The sequence below is a fragment of the Oncorhynchus mykiss genome, chromosome 9 (genome assembly GCF_057628025.1).
Source record: "Oncorhynchus mykiss isolate SJ-2025 chromosome 9, ASM5762802v1, whole genome shotgun sequence".
Lineage (NCBI taxonomy): Eukaryota > Metazoa > Chordata > Actinopteri > Salmoniformes > Salmonidae > Oncorhynchus > Oncorhynchus mykiss.
In genome coordinates this window covers 18,499,206-18,516,409 of record NC_143030.1, presented here as the reverse complement: position 1 = coordinate 18,516,409, position 17,204 = coordinate 18,499,206, and the positions used below count along the sequence as shown (strand labels likewise).

Below are 17,204 nucleotides of genomic sequence, written 5' to 3'. Positions count from 1 at the left end.
GCAGGGAATACTTTCAGATTTGATTTTATAATCTAACATGCGGGATTTTCCCTCACAGCATGAAACAATTGAAGCTTTTTGCAGTGTATAATTAGGCTTGTTATGTGCAGAGTGGGACTGGGAGAGGAAGAAACAAAGAGCAACTCTAATATCAGCACACAGAATCTATAAGCAGCAGTTTTAAGACACATATTTCTGAGCTTCAAGATAAGAGTGTGTGTGTGTGTGTGTGTGTGTGTGAGACAAATGGAGTCACCGGGCTATGATATAAGTTCATCACCACCACCACAGTTTTGGTTCTGTCATGAGATTTGGTATGTAGGTACTGGTGTGTTGAATATTGTCTGTTGTCCTAGGTGCTGCTCGTCCCTAGAGGTGTATTCATGATCAACAGCTCAGACCCTTGTCCTTATGTCAGAGCGGCCTTCTCCCTCTCCACACCGCAACAGATCGATGAGGTGAAGAAACACACACACAGACACACACACACACTTGAATTCAATAAATGAGTAATAAATATATCTTCTCTCTCTTTTTACACTGGCTTTCAAGAGGCTCGGCACTCATCAAGGAAGCTTTGTAAGGAGTACTTCAGATAACAAAAACATTAACTATTTTCATTGACAGAGATATATATATTTCAAATACTGTACACTAATTCACACTTGAATCACAGAGACGCTAACTTACCTCGGACAAGATACGCATTTTGCCTTGGAGATAACTGTAAATGTAATCGCCATGTGGCAGTCATCGGCCTAGTTTAGTAGCTAGCACTGTGTAACTCTGTTAACATCTTTACAACTAAATCAGCATTATTTGAGCCAAGCATTTCTGAACAAAAAAATATGAATTGTTTTTAAATGTTTTTCTAACTTGAAAGGCACCTAGGCAGCTGGCCATGTGTTTGTGTTTCATCTGAAGCAACCCCTATGTCTCACTCCTACTTAGAATTGAATTTGCAGTTCATTGAAACTCTGCTGTGTATATTTATTGGGAAATTAACACTCTTTCCACAATATCAACACTTGCTAATGCGAGATAGCTAGGGTTATGGATTAATGAATGGAGTCTTTTAATAGCATGTGTCCATTTCAGAGATTGATTCATGCTTTTAAAGCACCGACAAGGTCGGTCAATAATCCACTCCGGAAGGCAGATATGACCTACTTGGGTTGAGCCAAACAGTTTGTTATTTTTACCTGAACTTTATACACTCTCTTTTGACTACAACAGTTTGTGTGTGAGTGTGTGAAGATAATGTGTGAAGAGAGTGTGCCTGCAATGTATACAGTAAGCTACTGATAGCATTGATTTAATTTGTTTGTATCCTAGTTATTTTGCCTATTCAAATTAGTCGTGTTCTGAATACAACTCATCTCATTGGTCATTTATATATACAAAGGGAAGTCTGAGGATTAAATAGAACCACATTTGGCCTCTTCATCAGTCTTCAGTACTGTAGTTACATCCATCAGATTGAACAATGCAGTGGTTGATGATGGCAAACTGCCTGGATCTCAGAGAGAGTGAGACACTGGCCTCTGTTTACTGTCTGGAGAACTGTATGTTAATGTACTAGACTTCATAGAAAGACAAAGGGCAGACACAAAGCAGTAAGCCCTAAATGTAGCCTACAGTTTAGTTCATAAATGCACTTCATTCATTCATGAAAAAACGACATGTTTTAGTTGCTGTGTTTTAGTTTTTGGAAGAAGCTTGGGCTCCCGAGTGGCGCAACAGTCTAAGGCACTGTATCTCAGTGCTAGAGATGTCACTACAGACCCTGGTTTGATTCCAGGCTGTAGGCGGTGCACAATTGGCACAGTGTCCGGGTTTGGCCAGGGAATGTGTTATTAACAAGCTTGCCTAGTTAAATAATAAATAAAAATAAGTGATGATGTTCTTTTCAATTATTGCAACAACAAAAAAAAGAAAAAAATATATATAATACTTTTCTAGCTACATTTAATTCCACTAATGACACATTCATGATTGCCATGTGCACATGTGGACCCCTTCAGGTCGGATCAAATAAAGTTGGTGCGTTGGCAATGACCGTCCTAGTTTTCTTGCTGCTTGCTTGTAATTTGACTAGGGTAGGGAAGCTGAACGCTGCAGCGAACGAATGTTGTGTCAAGCCGCCAGCTGAGCAAAAGACAAGAGATTTGAGGATGTCGAATAAATAGCGGAACGCAACGGTGTCCGAAAGACAGACGGCGTTCTCCTTCTTGACCGCATAACGATACAACATCTTTAGTACCTAGCTCCGCAAACATAACAGTGGACGACTATTGTGTAAGTATGCAATCAGATGTTGGAAAACGTTATTAATCGAGATAGCGTTATCGCTAGCTATGATGATGGTTAGCAACTAACGTTAGCATTCATCATTCCCTGTACCTAGTAACGTTAGTAGCTACAGTAACGGTTGATTATTTTTCTGTTAGTTAGCTAACGTTACTACATTAAACATTACATTTAACTAGCGAACTATAATATGTGAGCAACTTGGCCGTTTAGCTATATCAAAGAAGCTAGCTAGTTAGCCAACCCGTTGTGTCCTTTCCAGGCTGGCTAGCGACGTTAACGTTAGATTACTAGCAAGCCTCCACTATTTTGCATCCAGAACAATATTAGCTCACTATTGCAAATAGCCCAGAATAGCTATCTAGGTTAGCTACTTTTTTGCATTCAAATTGTCGGTCAAATAAATATATTTATACTACTAACTAACAGCATTTATTGTTATCAAGCAATTGATTTTAGACAATACGTTAGGCCTAACGTTAGCTAATAAAAATAGACCGAAAATAAATATTATGTAGGCGTCAATATTATAATTCTATCATGTCTGTAACATTGCAGCTCTATGTTGTAACAATGCATTAACAGATACTGTTGCTGTAACGACAATATTACATTCATTGTTGGCTTTACAGTTTAAAAAAAACGTACTGTATTTGGTAGTGTTTCTTTGTTGTTGTATTGGGTCGGGGAGTAATTTACCAACCGAAGGTCCCTGGTTCAGCAGAGAATTCATTATCTAAACAAACCAACTGTTCAGAATGTTCATGAGTGCTTTTCTTTCTTTTAATTGTTTTCCTCTTTCAGTGGAATGCTTCAAGATTTGGAGCAGAATACCAAATTGCCTTTCATTACCGCAATCAGGAGATAGCCAGTATGTGTTGAACATGAAGACGCGAGTGGCATGACAAACTATCCTCGGGGGAAAGGCACGGTCAGGAAGAAGGGGAAAAAATGAGTCGGTCAAGTGGCTACGGTTTTAGCCTCTTGCTACTGTCCACTATCAGCCTCTACACCGCCGGGGTTCTATCGGCGGTTTCAGATAGAAACAGCACAGAAAACGGCACGGTGGCAGATGGTGGATTTGTCCCCCTGGTGTTCTCGAAAGTAAGCCAGATCATCGCCCGCGAAGGTAACTGCGCGCTGATTGATTGCAACGTCACTGGAGAGCCTGTACCGAATATACAGTGGTTCAACTCGCATGGAGACCTGCTGGACACGGAGACAAGTAAGTCAAGCTAATTGAATGTACAGTTATCAATAATGTCCTTGATGTAGCTTTAGCCACAGAATCAGCAGCTCTCAACACCAATTTGAACTGCCAGTGTCCGCTTAAGGCATTACCATTCAAGTTCTATTTAAATAATAAGGCATTATGAAACAAATCGTGTGACTATGCAGACCTTCTGACGCAGAGGATGACGGGCATTAACACAAACTGTCATGAAAAAAGCTAGAATTATGATTTATAGTTAAAATAGCCTCGATCTCTGTAAACTACTGACTAAATCCCTCTGTATTTAAGTTTTTGTATGGCCAAAGGGCAGCATTTGTAGACAACAGTCAAAAAAAATGGTGTGCTGTGTACAAGGGAGGGAGGAAGAACAGAGAGGGGTGGGGGGGATTTCATAGGAAGGTCACATTGAGTAGTTGCATTATGACAGACTATGATGAGATATATATATATATATATATAAAGGGGGATTATTTGCTGCGATTATGCAATATCAACCCAGCAGATAAGCATAATCATACACCAAAGCAATGATGATAACAAACCAAACAAGCTGGCCTGTCCCCTCTTTTTTTTCCAAAACCTCAAGAGTTAAAAAGTTACAGCCACTACTTAACTTCAGATACTAGATAAAGTACATAATATTGCTGGCATTGATAGGATACTATTGTCATTGTTTTCTCTTTCAGTTGTAATCTATCTACTGGTACCTATATGGAGGCAGATTGGTGGTCACTGCCACTACCTAACTGTTTGTAGATACATAATACAGTATTGAGCTGAATGTAGGTCATAAAACAGGGAGGTTGTTAGTAAATATGAATGGCATCGGATAATATACTAATAGGAGATTGAAAGGTAGGGGACTGGTAGGATACTAACAGGTAGGATATTAATAGGAGAATAAAAGGTAGGAAACTATTAGGATACTAACCGGTAGGAGGATCCGATTAGCATACTAACAGGTAGAATACTAGCGGATAGAATTATCAGGTAGGATACTATCAGGCAGGAGACTAACAGGATTCTAACAGGCAGGAGACTAACAGGATACTAGTAGGATCCTAACAGGTGGGAGGAGGTAAAAGGATCATCCTAACAGGTGGGAGGGGGTAATATGAGGATACTAACAGGTGGGAGGGGGTAATAGGATTATCCTAACAGGTGGGAGGGGGTAATAGGAGGATACTAACAGGTGGGAGGGGGTAATAGGATTATCCTAACAGGTGGGAGGGGGTAATAGGAGGATACTAACAGGTGGGAGGGGGTAATAGGATTATCCTAACAGGTGGGAGGGGGTAATAGGAGGATACTAACAGGTGGGAGGGGGTAATAGGAGGATACTAACAGGTGGGAGGGGGTAATAGGATCATCCTAACAGGTGGGAGGGGGTAATAGGAGGATACTAACAGGTGGGAGCAGGTAATAGGAGGATACTAACAGGTGGGAGGGGGTAATAGGAGGATACTAACAGGTGGGAGGGGGTAGTAGGATCCTAACAGGCAGGAGGGGGTAGTAGGATCCTAACAGGCGGGAGGGGGTAGTAGAATCCTAACAGGCGGGAGGGGGTAGTAGGATCCTAACAGGCGGGAGGGGGTAGTAGGATCCTAACAGGCGGGAGGGGGTAGTAGGATCCTAACAGGCGGGAGGGGGTAATAGGAGGAGGTAATAGGATACTAACAGGTGGAAGGAGGTAATAGGATCATCATAACAGGTGGGAGGGGGTAATAGGAGGATACTAACAGGTGGGAGGGGGTAATAGGATCATCCTAACAGGTGGGAGGGGGTAATAGGAGGATACTAACAGGTGGGAGGGGTAATAGGATCATCCTAACAGGTGGGAGGGGGTAATAGGAGGATACTAACAGGTGGGAGGGGGTAATAGGATTATCCTAACAGGTGGGAGGGGGTAATAGGAGGATACTAACATGTGGGAGGGGGTAATAGGAGGATACTAACAGGTGGGAGGGGGTAATAGGATCATCCTAACAGGTGGGAGGGGGTAATAGGAGGATACTAACAGGTGGGAGCAGGTAATAGGAGGATACTAACAGGTGGGAGGGGGTAATAGGAGGATACTAACAGGTGGGAGGGGGTAATAGGATCATCCTAACAGGTGGGAGGGGGTAATAGGAGGATACTAACAGGTGGGAGGGGGTAATAGGAGGATACTAACAGGTGATGAGGGGGTAATAGGATAATAGGAGGATACTAACAGGTGGGAGGGGGTAATAGGATCATCCTAACAGGTGGGAGGGGGTAATAGGAGGATACTAACAGGTGGGAGGGGGTAATAGGAGCATACTAACAGGTGGGAGGGGGTAATAGGAGGATACTAACAGGTGGGAGGGGGTAATAGGATCATCCTAACAGGTGGGAGGGGGTAATAGGAGGATACTAACAGGTGGGAGCAGGTAATAGGAGGACACTAACAGGTGGGAGGGGGTAATAGGAGGATACTAACAGGTGGGAGGGGGTAGTAGGATCCTAACAGGCAGGAGGGGGTAGTAGGATCCTAACAGGCGGGAGGGGGTAGTAGAATCCTAACAGGCGGGAGGGGGTAGTAGGATCCTAACAGGCGGGAGGGGGTAGTAGGATCCTAACAGGCGGGAGGGGGTAGTAGGATCCTAACAGGCGGGAGGGGGTAATAGGAGGAGGTAATAGGATACTAACAGGTGGAAGGAGGTAATAGGATCATCATAACAGGTGGGAGGGGGTAATAGGAGGATACTAACAGGTGGGAGGGGGTAATAGGATCATCCTAACAGGTGGGAGGGGGTAATAGGAGGATACTAACAGGTGGGAGGGGTAATAGGATCATCCTAACAGGTGGGAGGGGGTAATAGGAGGATACTAACAGGTGGGAGGGGGTAATAGGATTATCCTAACAGGTGGGAGGGGGTAATAGGAGGATACTAACATGTGGGAGGGGGTAATAGGAGGATACTAACAGGTGGGAGGGGGTAATAGGATCATCCTAACAGATGGGAGGGGGTAATAGGAGGATACTAACAGGTGGGAGCAGGTAATAGGAGGATACTAACAGGTGGGAGGGGGTAATAGGAGGATACTAACAGGTGGGAGGGGGTAGTAGGATCCTAACAGGCAGGAGGGGGTAGTAGGATCCTAACAGGCGGGAGGGGGTAGTAGGATCCTAACAGACGGGAGGGGGTAGTAGGATCCTAACAGGCGGGAGGGGGTAATAGGAGGAGGTAATAGGATACTAACAGGTGGAAGGAGGTAATAGGATCATCCTAACAGGTGGGAGGGGGTAATAGGAGGATACTAACAGGTGGGAGGGGGTAATAGGATCATCCTAACAGGTGGGAGGGGGTAATAGGAGGATACTAACAGGTGATGAAGGGGTAATAGGAGGATACTAACAGGTGGGAGGGGGTAATAGGATCATCCTAACAGGTGGGAGGGGGTAATAGGAGGATACTAACAGGTGGGAGGGGGTAATAGGATCATCCTAACAGGTGGGAGGGGGTAATAGGAGGATACTAACAGGTGGGAGGGGGTAATAGGAGGATACTAACAGGTGGGAGGGGGTAATAGGAGGATACTAACAGGTGGGAGGGGGTAATAGGAGGATACTAACAGGTGATGAGGGGGTAATAGGATAATAGGAGGATACTAACAGGTGGGAGGGGGTAATAGGATCATCCTAACAGGTGGGAGGGGGTAATAGGAGGATACTAACAGGTGGGAGGGGGTAATAGGAGGATACTAACAGGTGGGAGGGGGTAATAGGAGGATACTAACAGGTGGGAGGGGGTAATAGGAGGATACTAACAGGTGGGAGGGGGTAATAGGATCATCCTAACAGGTGGGAGGGGGTAATAGGAGGATACTAACAGGTGGGAGGGGGTAATAGGAGGATACTAACAGGTGATGAGGGGGTAATAGGATAATAGGAGGATACTAACAGGTGGGAGGGGGTAATAGGATCATCCTAACAGGTGGGAGGGGGTAATAGGAGGATACTAACAGGTGGGAGGGGGTAATAGGAGGATACTAACAGGTGGGAGGGGGTAATAGGAGGATACTAACAGGTGGGAGGGGGTAAAAGGAGGATACTAACAGGTGGGAGGGGGTAATAGGAGGATACTAACAGGTGGGAGGGGGTAATAGGAGGATACTAACAAGTGGGAAGATCCTAATAGCATACTATAACAGGTAGGATACTAGCAGGTAGAATGCTAACATGTAATAGGATACTAATGGGTAGGAGATAATAGGATACGAACATGTAAGATACTAACAGCCAAGATACTAACAGGTTGGAGGTAATAGGATACTAACAGCTTGGAGGTAATAGGATACTAACAGGTAAGATATTAATAGGATACTAACAGGTAAGATATTAATAGGATACTAACAGGTAAAATACTAATTGGAGACTAACATGTAGCATACTAACAGGTAGGATACAAACGGGGAGGATACTAATGGGATGCTATCAGGTAGGATACAAATGGGTAGGATACTAATAGCATACTAACGGGTAGGATACTAATAGGATAATTTCTTTCATTCAGTCCTAATCTATCTGCTATATGTGGAGGCAGATTGGAAAAAGAAAAGAAGAGATTGGGGCGAAAAGAAAAAGGAGTTGAGAAAAGATTTAGAGAGAATACTGTCTATGTTGAAAAGATGTAGAGAGAATACTGTCTGGGTAGAAAAGACGTAGAGAGAATACTGTCTGGGTAGAAAAGATGTAGAGAGAATACTGTCTGGGTAGAAAAGACGTAGAGAGAATACTGTCTGGGTAGAAAAGATGTAGAGAGAATACTGTCTGGGTAGAAAAGATGTAGAGAGAATACTGTCTGGGTAGAAAAGATGTAGAGAGAATACTGTCTGGGTAGAAAAGATGTAGAGAGAATACTGTCTGGGTAGAAAAGACGTAGAGAGAATACTGTCTGGGTAGAAAAGATGTAGAGAGAATACTGTCTGGGTAGAAAAGATGTAGAGAGAATACTGTCTGGGTAGAAAAGATGTAGAGAGAATACTGTCTGGGTAGAAAAGATGTAGAGAGAATACTGTCTGGGTAGAAAAGATGTAGAGAGAATACTGTCTGGGTAGAAAATATGTTCCAGATAAATAGTCGGCTACAATAATGAAGAATCTAAGCTTTTAACCGTGTGAGTCACCTGCTATAAAACAGGAATGCTAAATGAGCATTGCGGGTTCCATTTTGAACAGACCTGTTGGAACTTGCTCTGGCACAACAATCATTATTGAACCACTATGGCCTGTTACCTGTAGCATGCACACAACATTAATACATTTGTCAATGTTTAGATTGATGTTTGTTGTGGTCATAGCTGGGGCTATTTTACTCATGGATGACGGTGAGCCAGTCAGTAGAAGACTTCATGCTCCACAAGGCTCTGTCACAGACCTGTTATGACATACACAACAGTTGTTTCTTCCCTGTTGCGCACTACTTTTCTTTTATAGCTGTCGACACCTGTTTTTTAGAGAGCTTTTGCTTTCCACACACTCACGTACTTTCGAAGGAAGCCTTGAAACACTTCACACGGGGGGCAGGGGTGTATACGCTTAGTCTCTCTATTCTCATGGAAATAAATTGATGTCCAGGTTCCCCGGTACATTTCCTTTACGCATTCAGTTTTTTTAGAGACACGACAGAGAGGCTGGAGGCTTGATGGATTTAAGTGTGTGGGAAGCGAAGGTGTGTGTGTACTAGTCTATTCATGCTCTGTCTTAAGCCTAACACTACTCGCCTCCAGAATTGGTTTCATGTTCTCTCGCATTCTGTGATAGACTCTCTCTTTCTGAGTCACCCACCCACTCAGGATGAGCTGTCAGAATCTGGAGAGAGAGAGACGCGAAGTCATCCATCCATCCACTGTCTCACCACATGCCTACGTACGTTGATGTTCTAACGCAATGTCAGATGATGCCACTTCATGCAGCGACAGGAGAATAGTGGTCAATGTAGACCATGGTGAAATATAGCCAGGATGACATTTATACTGAACAAAAAATATAAACACAACATTAAAGTGCTGGTTCCATGTTTCATGAGCTGAAATAAAAAGAATCCCAGAAATGTTCCATAAGAACAAAAATCGTATTTCTCTCAAGTTTTGTGCACAAATTTGTTTACATCCCTGTTAGTGAGCATTTCTCCTTTCCCAAGATAATCCAACCACCTGACAGGTGTGGCATATCAAGAAACTGATAAAACAGCATGATCATTACACAGGTGCACCTTGTGCTGGGGACAATAAAAGGCCACTCTAAATTGGGCAGTTTTGTCACGCAACACAATGCCACAGATGTCTCAAGTTTTGAGGGGGCGTGCAATTGCCATGCTGATTGCAGGGATGTCCACCAGAGCTGTTGCCAGATAATTGAATGTTAATTTCTCTACCATAAGCCGCCTCCAACATTGTTTTAGAGAATTTGGCATTACGTCCAACTGGCCTCAGAACTGCAGACCAGGTGTAACCACGCCAGCCCAGGACCTCCACATCTGGCTTTTCACCTGCAGGATCACCTGCAACCGGACAGCTGATGAAACTGAGGAGTATTCATTACTCCTGTATTCTGATTGTCTGGGCCTGGCTCCCCAGTGGGTGGGCCTCTACCCAGTCATGTGAAATCCATAGATTAGGGCCTTATTTATTTAAATTTACTGATTTCCTTATATGAATTGTAACTCAGTAAAATTGTTGCATGTTGCGTTAATATTTTTGTTCAGGATATTTTGCCTTGATAGGTATAACAAAAGCGCTTCTTAATAAATTGGATATTATACCAAGATTAGTTGTATCAGCAGTAGTAGTAGTAGCCTAGTAGTAGAGGAAGACGAACCAATTTCGACAGTCGACAGATGTTTGTAACACGCTTTAATGTTTGGCTGGCTACTTCCTTGGTTCAACATTTACATGATAGCTTGTTTGTTTGTGTTCCGCTCCAGGCGTTTGTCTCCCTGTTCACCAGCAAGCACCACATGGTATTTTCCCAGACAGAATGCAGCTTCCCTCAGCCCCACTCTATTTAAATATTGACCAGTCTACATCCCAAATGGCACCCTATTCTCTATTCACCTTGTCATCCCCAGGTCGAAGCTTCGGAAACAGGACCTTCTCCAGGTTTGCTCCTAGGCTCTGGAACTCCCTCCCTCTAGCCACCCGGGACTCGCCGTTCATCACTATCTTTGTCCCTCCTATAGCCCCACCTCTTTGAAAAGGCCTACCCTTTCCCTTCTTTGAGCCCAACCCTCTCTTTATTCATGTTTTGTTTAGTCTGTTTAGTTTGTTTTGACTCCTGTTTTCTTTTTAATTTCTATACATTTTAAAGCGACATTGGGTCCTTGAAAAGCACTACAAAGGCCCATTTATTATTATTATTAAGTTGCACTACTTTTAACCAGAGCCCTATAGGCCCTGATCAAAAGTAGTGCACTAAATAGGGAATAGGGTGCCATTTGGAATGGAGAATTTTAAATAAACAAGGAACAAAACGCATCGTACTGTGACACTGTATTTTGAAAGTTCTATATCTAGAAAACTTGATTGTTGACATGCAACATGTTTTTGGACTGTATCAACAGTGGACGAATGAAACAAAGATGGTTTCTCAGTAACTAATAAAAAGGGAAGACTGGTCCACTTCGGGAGGGGTCGAGGATTCCAATCCAAAGTATGTTTAAAAATAGCTGGTTGCTGGATTGCAGGCTCGAGGACAGTCCTGCAGTTGGCATAATATTATCACTCAATAATATCAATTATGCAACCTAATGAATCGCTATTTGTTGCAATAAATTAATTACAGGAGTCCTTTATAGGCCTAGATTATGGGGGATAATGAATGAATCGAGCTCTGTGCCAAAAACATGCATTTCATTAGTGGCCTAGCCTGATTCCAAAAGTAACGTGATGAGGGAGAGCTATAAAGTGGCTTCAGGACCCAAGAAGTACAGTGGAAGCATAAAAATAGAATGATTTTAGAATTTGGGGGTGGGGGGGGGGGTTGAATGGGAATTTCTATTAATTTTCTTTCTATGCAGTGCAAACCCAAAGGCCTTCTCAGAAAGCATGGCCATGGCAGCTAGCTATAAAAAGCTGTTGCATGTGACTGTCTTGGAAAAACTAGTAGATACCTTCCGGTCTAGCATAGCCTGAGCCTGGCTGCTGTCTTTGCAACCAGGAAATGCATATTGCACTAACCTTGAATCATACGAGGTTGGTGGCACCTTAATCGGGGAGAACGGGCTCGTGTTAATGGAATGGCATCAAACACATGGTTTCCAGGTGCTTGATGCCATTCCATTTGCTCCGATACAGCCATTATTATGAGCCGTCCTCCCCTCTGCAGCCTCCTGTGACTTGATTGATCCATAGAAATAGAATTCATAGAAAAGATAGCCCATTCCTTGAAGGAAAATCGACCCTGTTTCTATGGTATGATATTTCTTTCTGTAGCAATGTATCATGAGCTGTTCTAGTTAAGTCTGTCCTTCACCATTGTTAATGTGAAAAACCTACAGTTGGTTTGAGTGCATTTTGGGTTTAATTGGTGGGGACTGATTTTGAAGCTACAGTCCTCTAAATGACTGTCTCGGTCTGTCTCTTTCTCCTCGAAAGGTGACAAGTGGTTGCTGACGGACGATGGCATCCTCAACATCACAGAGATCACGTTCGCCGACCGTGGCAAGTACACGTGCATGGCGTCCAACGTGCACGGCAGCGCCAACTGCACAGTGACCATGCGCGTGGTCCTGCACAGCGGGGACCTGGGGGCCTACTACGTTATCGTGTGCCTCGTCACCTTCACCATCATCATGATCCTCAACATCACGCGCCTCTGCATGATGAGCAGCCACCTGAAGAAGACTGAGAAGGCCATCAACGACTTCTTCCGCACTGAGGGCGCCGAGAAGGTTTGTGTCGCATTTGGCTATACTTGTGAGGACCGTACAAAGACATAGCTAGTAACTTTGTGGGTGGGTGTGTGGGTGGGTGAGTGAGTGTGTAACTGTTTTGAATGTACATAGGTGATGTTTTTAATAAAATAAAATAAGAATCGAAACATTTCCATCCATGATAATTAATGTCCAATAAAGTTAAATTCCAATCTATTCTCTTCTATTTTAAAGCTCCAGAAGGCGTTTGAAATCGCCAAGCGTATCCCCATCATCACGTCAGCCAAGACCCTGGAGCTGGCCAAGGTGACCCAGTTCAAGACCATGGAGTTTGCCCGCTACATCGAGGAGCTGGCCCGCAGCATCCCGCTGCCCCCGCTCATCATGAACTGCCGCACCTTCATGGAGGAGATCCTGGAAGTGGTGGGGGTTGAGGAGATGAGGCACACGTTCCTCCGCCAGGCCCCAGAGGGGCACCACATGGGCGGGGCATTGGGATGCCGGGCGGCCCTGGTGCAGGGGGCCCTGGTCGGGGTGGGGCCCGGCGACGTCTTCACCATCCTCCGGGAGAGAGAGAGGGAGCGAGAGAGGGAGCGTTCTGGATCCCCTGCAGCGGATTCTGACGACGCGTCGTTGCACGAGCAGCCTCAGCACATCGCCATCCAGGTGTCCATCCACCCCCCGCTGCCCATGGAGGCCCCGGCTCTGGCCGAGGCCACACCTTCATCTCCTCCGCCATTGGCTCCCCTGCACCTAGAGGAGGAGCAAGAAGAGCAGGGTTCTGAGCTGGAGCAGGAGCCAGTGGAGGAGGAGCTGGAGGCGGAGCCAGATCCAGAGGTTACTACTAAGCTACAGCCTGGTCAGGTGATTTACGAAAGCTATGTGTAAACAACAGGAGGGAAAAAAAGAATGGGATGAACGATCCTGTCCTATGCATTTCCCTCCCCCACCCTCAAAAACATAGAATATGTCAAGAAAAGGTCATTTTATTTCACTTCTCAACAGAACTAGCTTAAAACTGGAACCTAGATACTACGTATGTAGGTCCATCTGGATTATATTCTAATAACCTAGTCTGGATTCCAATAAATCAACTTGATAAGACATTGAGTATAATCATCATCCTTCATGCTTATGGATCTTCATGTTGAATATATTGTGGCTGGAGAGGATAACCAACAAGCGATATGCGTAAGTATAAAGCATTGTAAAGGGCCATTTAATTAGTATTAGTAAGCAGACGAAAGAGCTGTTTGTTTTTCGATTCAAGCATTTCCTCAATCGATTTCAGGAAGAAAAAAAACTTGACTTGTTGACTCTTTGCAGTATTATTCCGTTTTATGATAAATTCATAAATTAGCTCTTCAAGCTGACATTGTGCAATCACTGTCACTAAACAGACCACCAAGGCTTCTTTTGTTTCAGCTTGAAAAGACTGCACATTATCCTACCACTGTTCCAACCAACCGACCTGAAGTTTCAGTGTCATGTTATAGTACGTCAAATGCATGCTGGACTCTGAGAAAAAATCTGGATTTGAAAGTGTGGTCTATAGTCAAATTTAGTCAGTTAAACTCTATACAAGTGATTTATATAGACTGATATAACTTCTGTAACGGCTGAATTATTGGATCACGAATAATATTTCAGGGGATGATTGAAGACCTAGATGTTTCAGGCCTTCTGGTCTGTGATGCACGTAATTAACAATTGCATAGCCACTATAGCCTTCTAGTGTGGTTCATTGAAACATTTTGAGAAATTACAGTGCCTTGCGAAAGTATTCGGCCCCCTTGAACTTTGCGACCTTTTGCCACATTTCAGGCTTCAAACATAAAGATATAAAACGGTATTTTTTTGTGAAGAATCAACAACAAGTGGGACACAATCATGAAGTGGAACGACATTTATTGGATATTTCAAACTTTTTTAACAAATCAAAAACTGAAAAATTGGGCGTGCAAAATTATTCAGCCCCTTTACTTTCAGTGCAGCAAACTCTCTCCAGAAGTTCAGTGAGGATCTCTGAATGATCCAATGTTGACCTAAATGACTAATGATGATAAATACAATCCACCTGTGTGTAATCAAGTCTCCGTATAAATGCACCTGCACTGTGATAGTCTCAGAGGTCCGTTAAAAGCGCAGAGAGCATCATGAAGAACAAGGAACACACCAGGCAGGTCCGAGATACTGTTGTGAAGAAGTTTAAAGCCGGATTTGGATACAAAAAGATTTCCCAAGCTTTAAACATCCCAAGGAGCACTGTGCAAGCGATAATATTGAAATGGAAGGAGTATCAGACCACTGCAAATCTACCAAGACCTGGCCGTCCCTCTAAACTTTCAGCTCATACAAGGAGAAGACTGATCAGAGATGCAGCCAAGAGGCCCATGATCACTCTGGATGAACTGCAGAGATCTACAGCTGAGGTGGGAGACTCTGTCCATAGGACAACAATCAGTCGTATATTGCACAAATCTGGCCTTTATGGAAGAGTGGCAAGAAGAAAGCCATTTCTTAAAGCTATCCATAAAAAGTGTTGTTTAAAGTTTGCCACAAGCCACCTGGGAGACACACCAAACATGTGGAAGAAGGTGCTCTGGTCAGATGAAACCAAAATTGAACTTTTTGGCAACAATGCAAGACGTTATGTTTGGCGTAAAAGCAACACAGCTCATCACCCTGAACACACCATCTCCACTGTCAAACATGGTGGTGGCAGCATCATGGTTTGGGCCTGCTTTTCTTCAGCAGGGACAGGAAAGATGGTTAAAATTGATGGGAAGATGGATGGAGCCAAATACAGGACCATTCTGGAAGAAAACCTGATGGAGTCTGCAAAAGACCTGAGACTGGGACGGAGATTTGTCTTCCAACAAGACAATGATCCAAAACATAAAGCAAAATCTACAATGGAATGGTTCAAAAATAAACATATCCAGGTGTTAGAATGGCCAAGTCAAAGTCCAGACCTGAATCCAATCGAGAATCTGTGGAAAGAACTGAAAACTGCTGTTCACAAATGCTCTCCATCCAACCTCACTGAGCTCGAGCTGTTTTGCAAGGAGGAATGGGAAAAACTTTCAGTCTCTCGATGTGCAAAACTGATAGAGACATACCCCAAGCGACTTACAGCTGTAATCGCAAAAGGTGGCGCTACAAAGTATTAACTTAAGGGGGCTGAATAATTTTGCATGCCCAATTTTTCAATTTTTGATTTGTTAAAAAAGTTTGAAATATCCAATAAATGTCGTTCCACTTCATGATTGTGTCCCACTTGTTGTTGATTCTTCACAAAAAAATACAGTTTTATATCTTTATGTTTGAAGCCTGAAATGTGGCAAAAGGTCGCAAAGTTCAAGGGGGCCGAATACTTTCGCAAGGCACTGTACATTTATTATTATTATGATGCCCATTGTGGTGTTTTGACTTCCTAGATGTTAGACGTTTTACAATTTTTCCGCCTTTATACGGTCTGTGTTTCCAATATTTCCATCTTATTTTCTCCCATTTCCTTTTTGTAATATGTGAATTATCTCGTTTTAATTGGGTCTCAAACCCCAGCCTCCTTCCCCTCTGTACGTGTTTTAAATTAGAGGCTTCATTGACAGTCTGATGCATGTGAAATGAGTGCGACGTATTGGGATTAGTCTTTTAACAGGACTAAAATACTTTATCTGCTTAATAGTCTGGGTGGGGGTTGATGTTGCTCTGCTTTAAACGATGCTCTTTTTTTGTAGTGAAAATAAAATCTGTGTGTTACCATGGTTTCCTCCAGTTTGGTTTGAATTGTGCAGTAACAAAACATTATGGTCCATCCTAGGCCTCTCCCTCCCTCGCTCTTTCTCTGGGGACCAAGGACACCTAATCGTCACCTGATTCATTCCCCCAATCAGCCTCGCCGGCTCCCACTACACCAAAACAAAAGGCACCCATTTTGTTCTTGTAACCATAGTTTTGGTGGTCATTATAGATGGGTCGCAAGCTAGCAAGAAAACATTTGTTTTAGCTCACTGCTCATCTTGGCAGGAAGGAATGTTCAAGGGAAGCAAACTAACCTAAGCATGCGTAATGTGACGCATACCGAGGGCAGTGTGCACACGGATAGAAATAGCCCTGTGGATGTTAAAAGGACAGGCACAAAGGCTTGTAGAGCAGATAAGAATTTGAATGGAAAACCAGTCCTAGGCCAGTGACTGACAGAGCTTGAACAATCCCTGTAATAGGAGACGTGTGTGTGTGTGTGTGTGAGACGGAGAGAGCTGACAGTGTAAACTGACTGGCAATAGAAGCTGACTTTAGGCTTTGTCTTTGTACTGCTTCCAACTCTCACAGGAAAGGAGGCCTTCACAGAGACTGGTTTGTGTTGGAAGTCTGGGTGGCATAGTCCCTCTTTCTGTTCTTTAACCAAGTGGAATAGAGAAACAATATATACAGTAAATATTACACCCACAAAAGTTCCTGAAGAATGAAGACATGTCATATGTGCAAATAGTTCAAGTACAAAAAGGAAAATAAACACGGGTTGTATTTACAATGGTGTTTGTTCTTCAGTGGTTGCCCTTGTGGCAACCGGTCACAAATATTGTTGCTGTGATGTGGGTCTGTGTAATCTGAGGGAAATATGTCTCTCTGGCCATATTTGGCAGGAGGTTAGGAAGTGCAGCTGTTTCCACATGTTGTGGGTAGTGTGCACATAGGCTGACCTGGCTCTCAAGACCGGCTATGGCAGCCTTTCTCAATAGCAAGGCTATGCTCACT

General features: G+C 43.6%; 1 protein-coding gene across 1 annotated transcript; it reads left to right on the top strand.

Annotated features, from left to right (window-relative positions):
- The first annotated feature begins 1,976 nt into the window (after window positions 1-1,976).
- mfap3l (microfibril associated protein 3 like) lies at window positions 1,977-16,210 on the top strand. The gene is made up of 4 exons (XM_021614883.3): window positions 1,977-2,298; window positions 3,115-3,535; window positions 12,163-12,458; window positions 12,675-16,210. Exons 2-4 carry the CDS (start codon window positions 3,262-3,264, stop codon window positions 13,326-13,328), a joined length of 1,224 nt encoding a protein of 407 aa, XP_021470558.3. The 5' UTR covers window positions 1,977-2,298; window positions 3,115-3,261; the 3' UTR covers window positions 13,329-16,210.
- The last annotated feature ends 994 nt before the right edge of the window (window positions 16,211-17,204 follow it).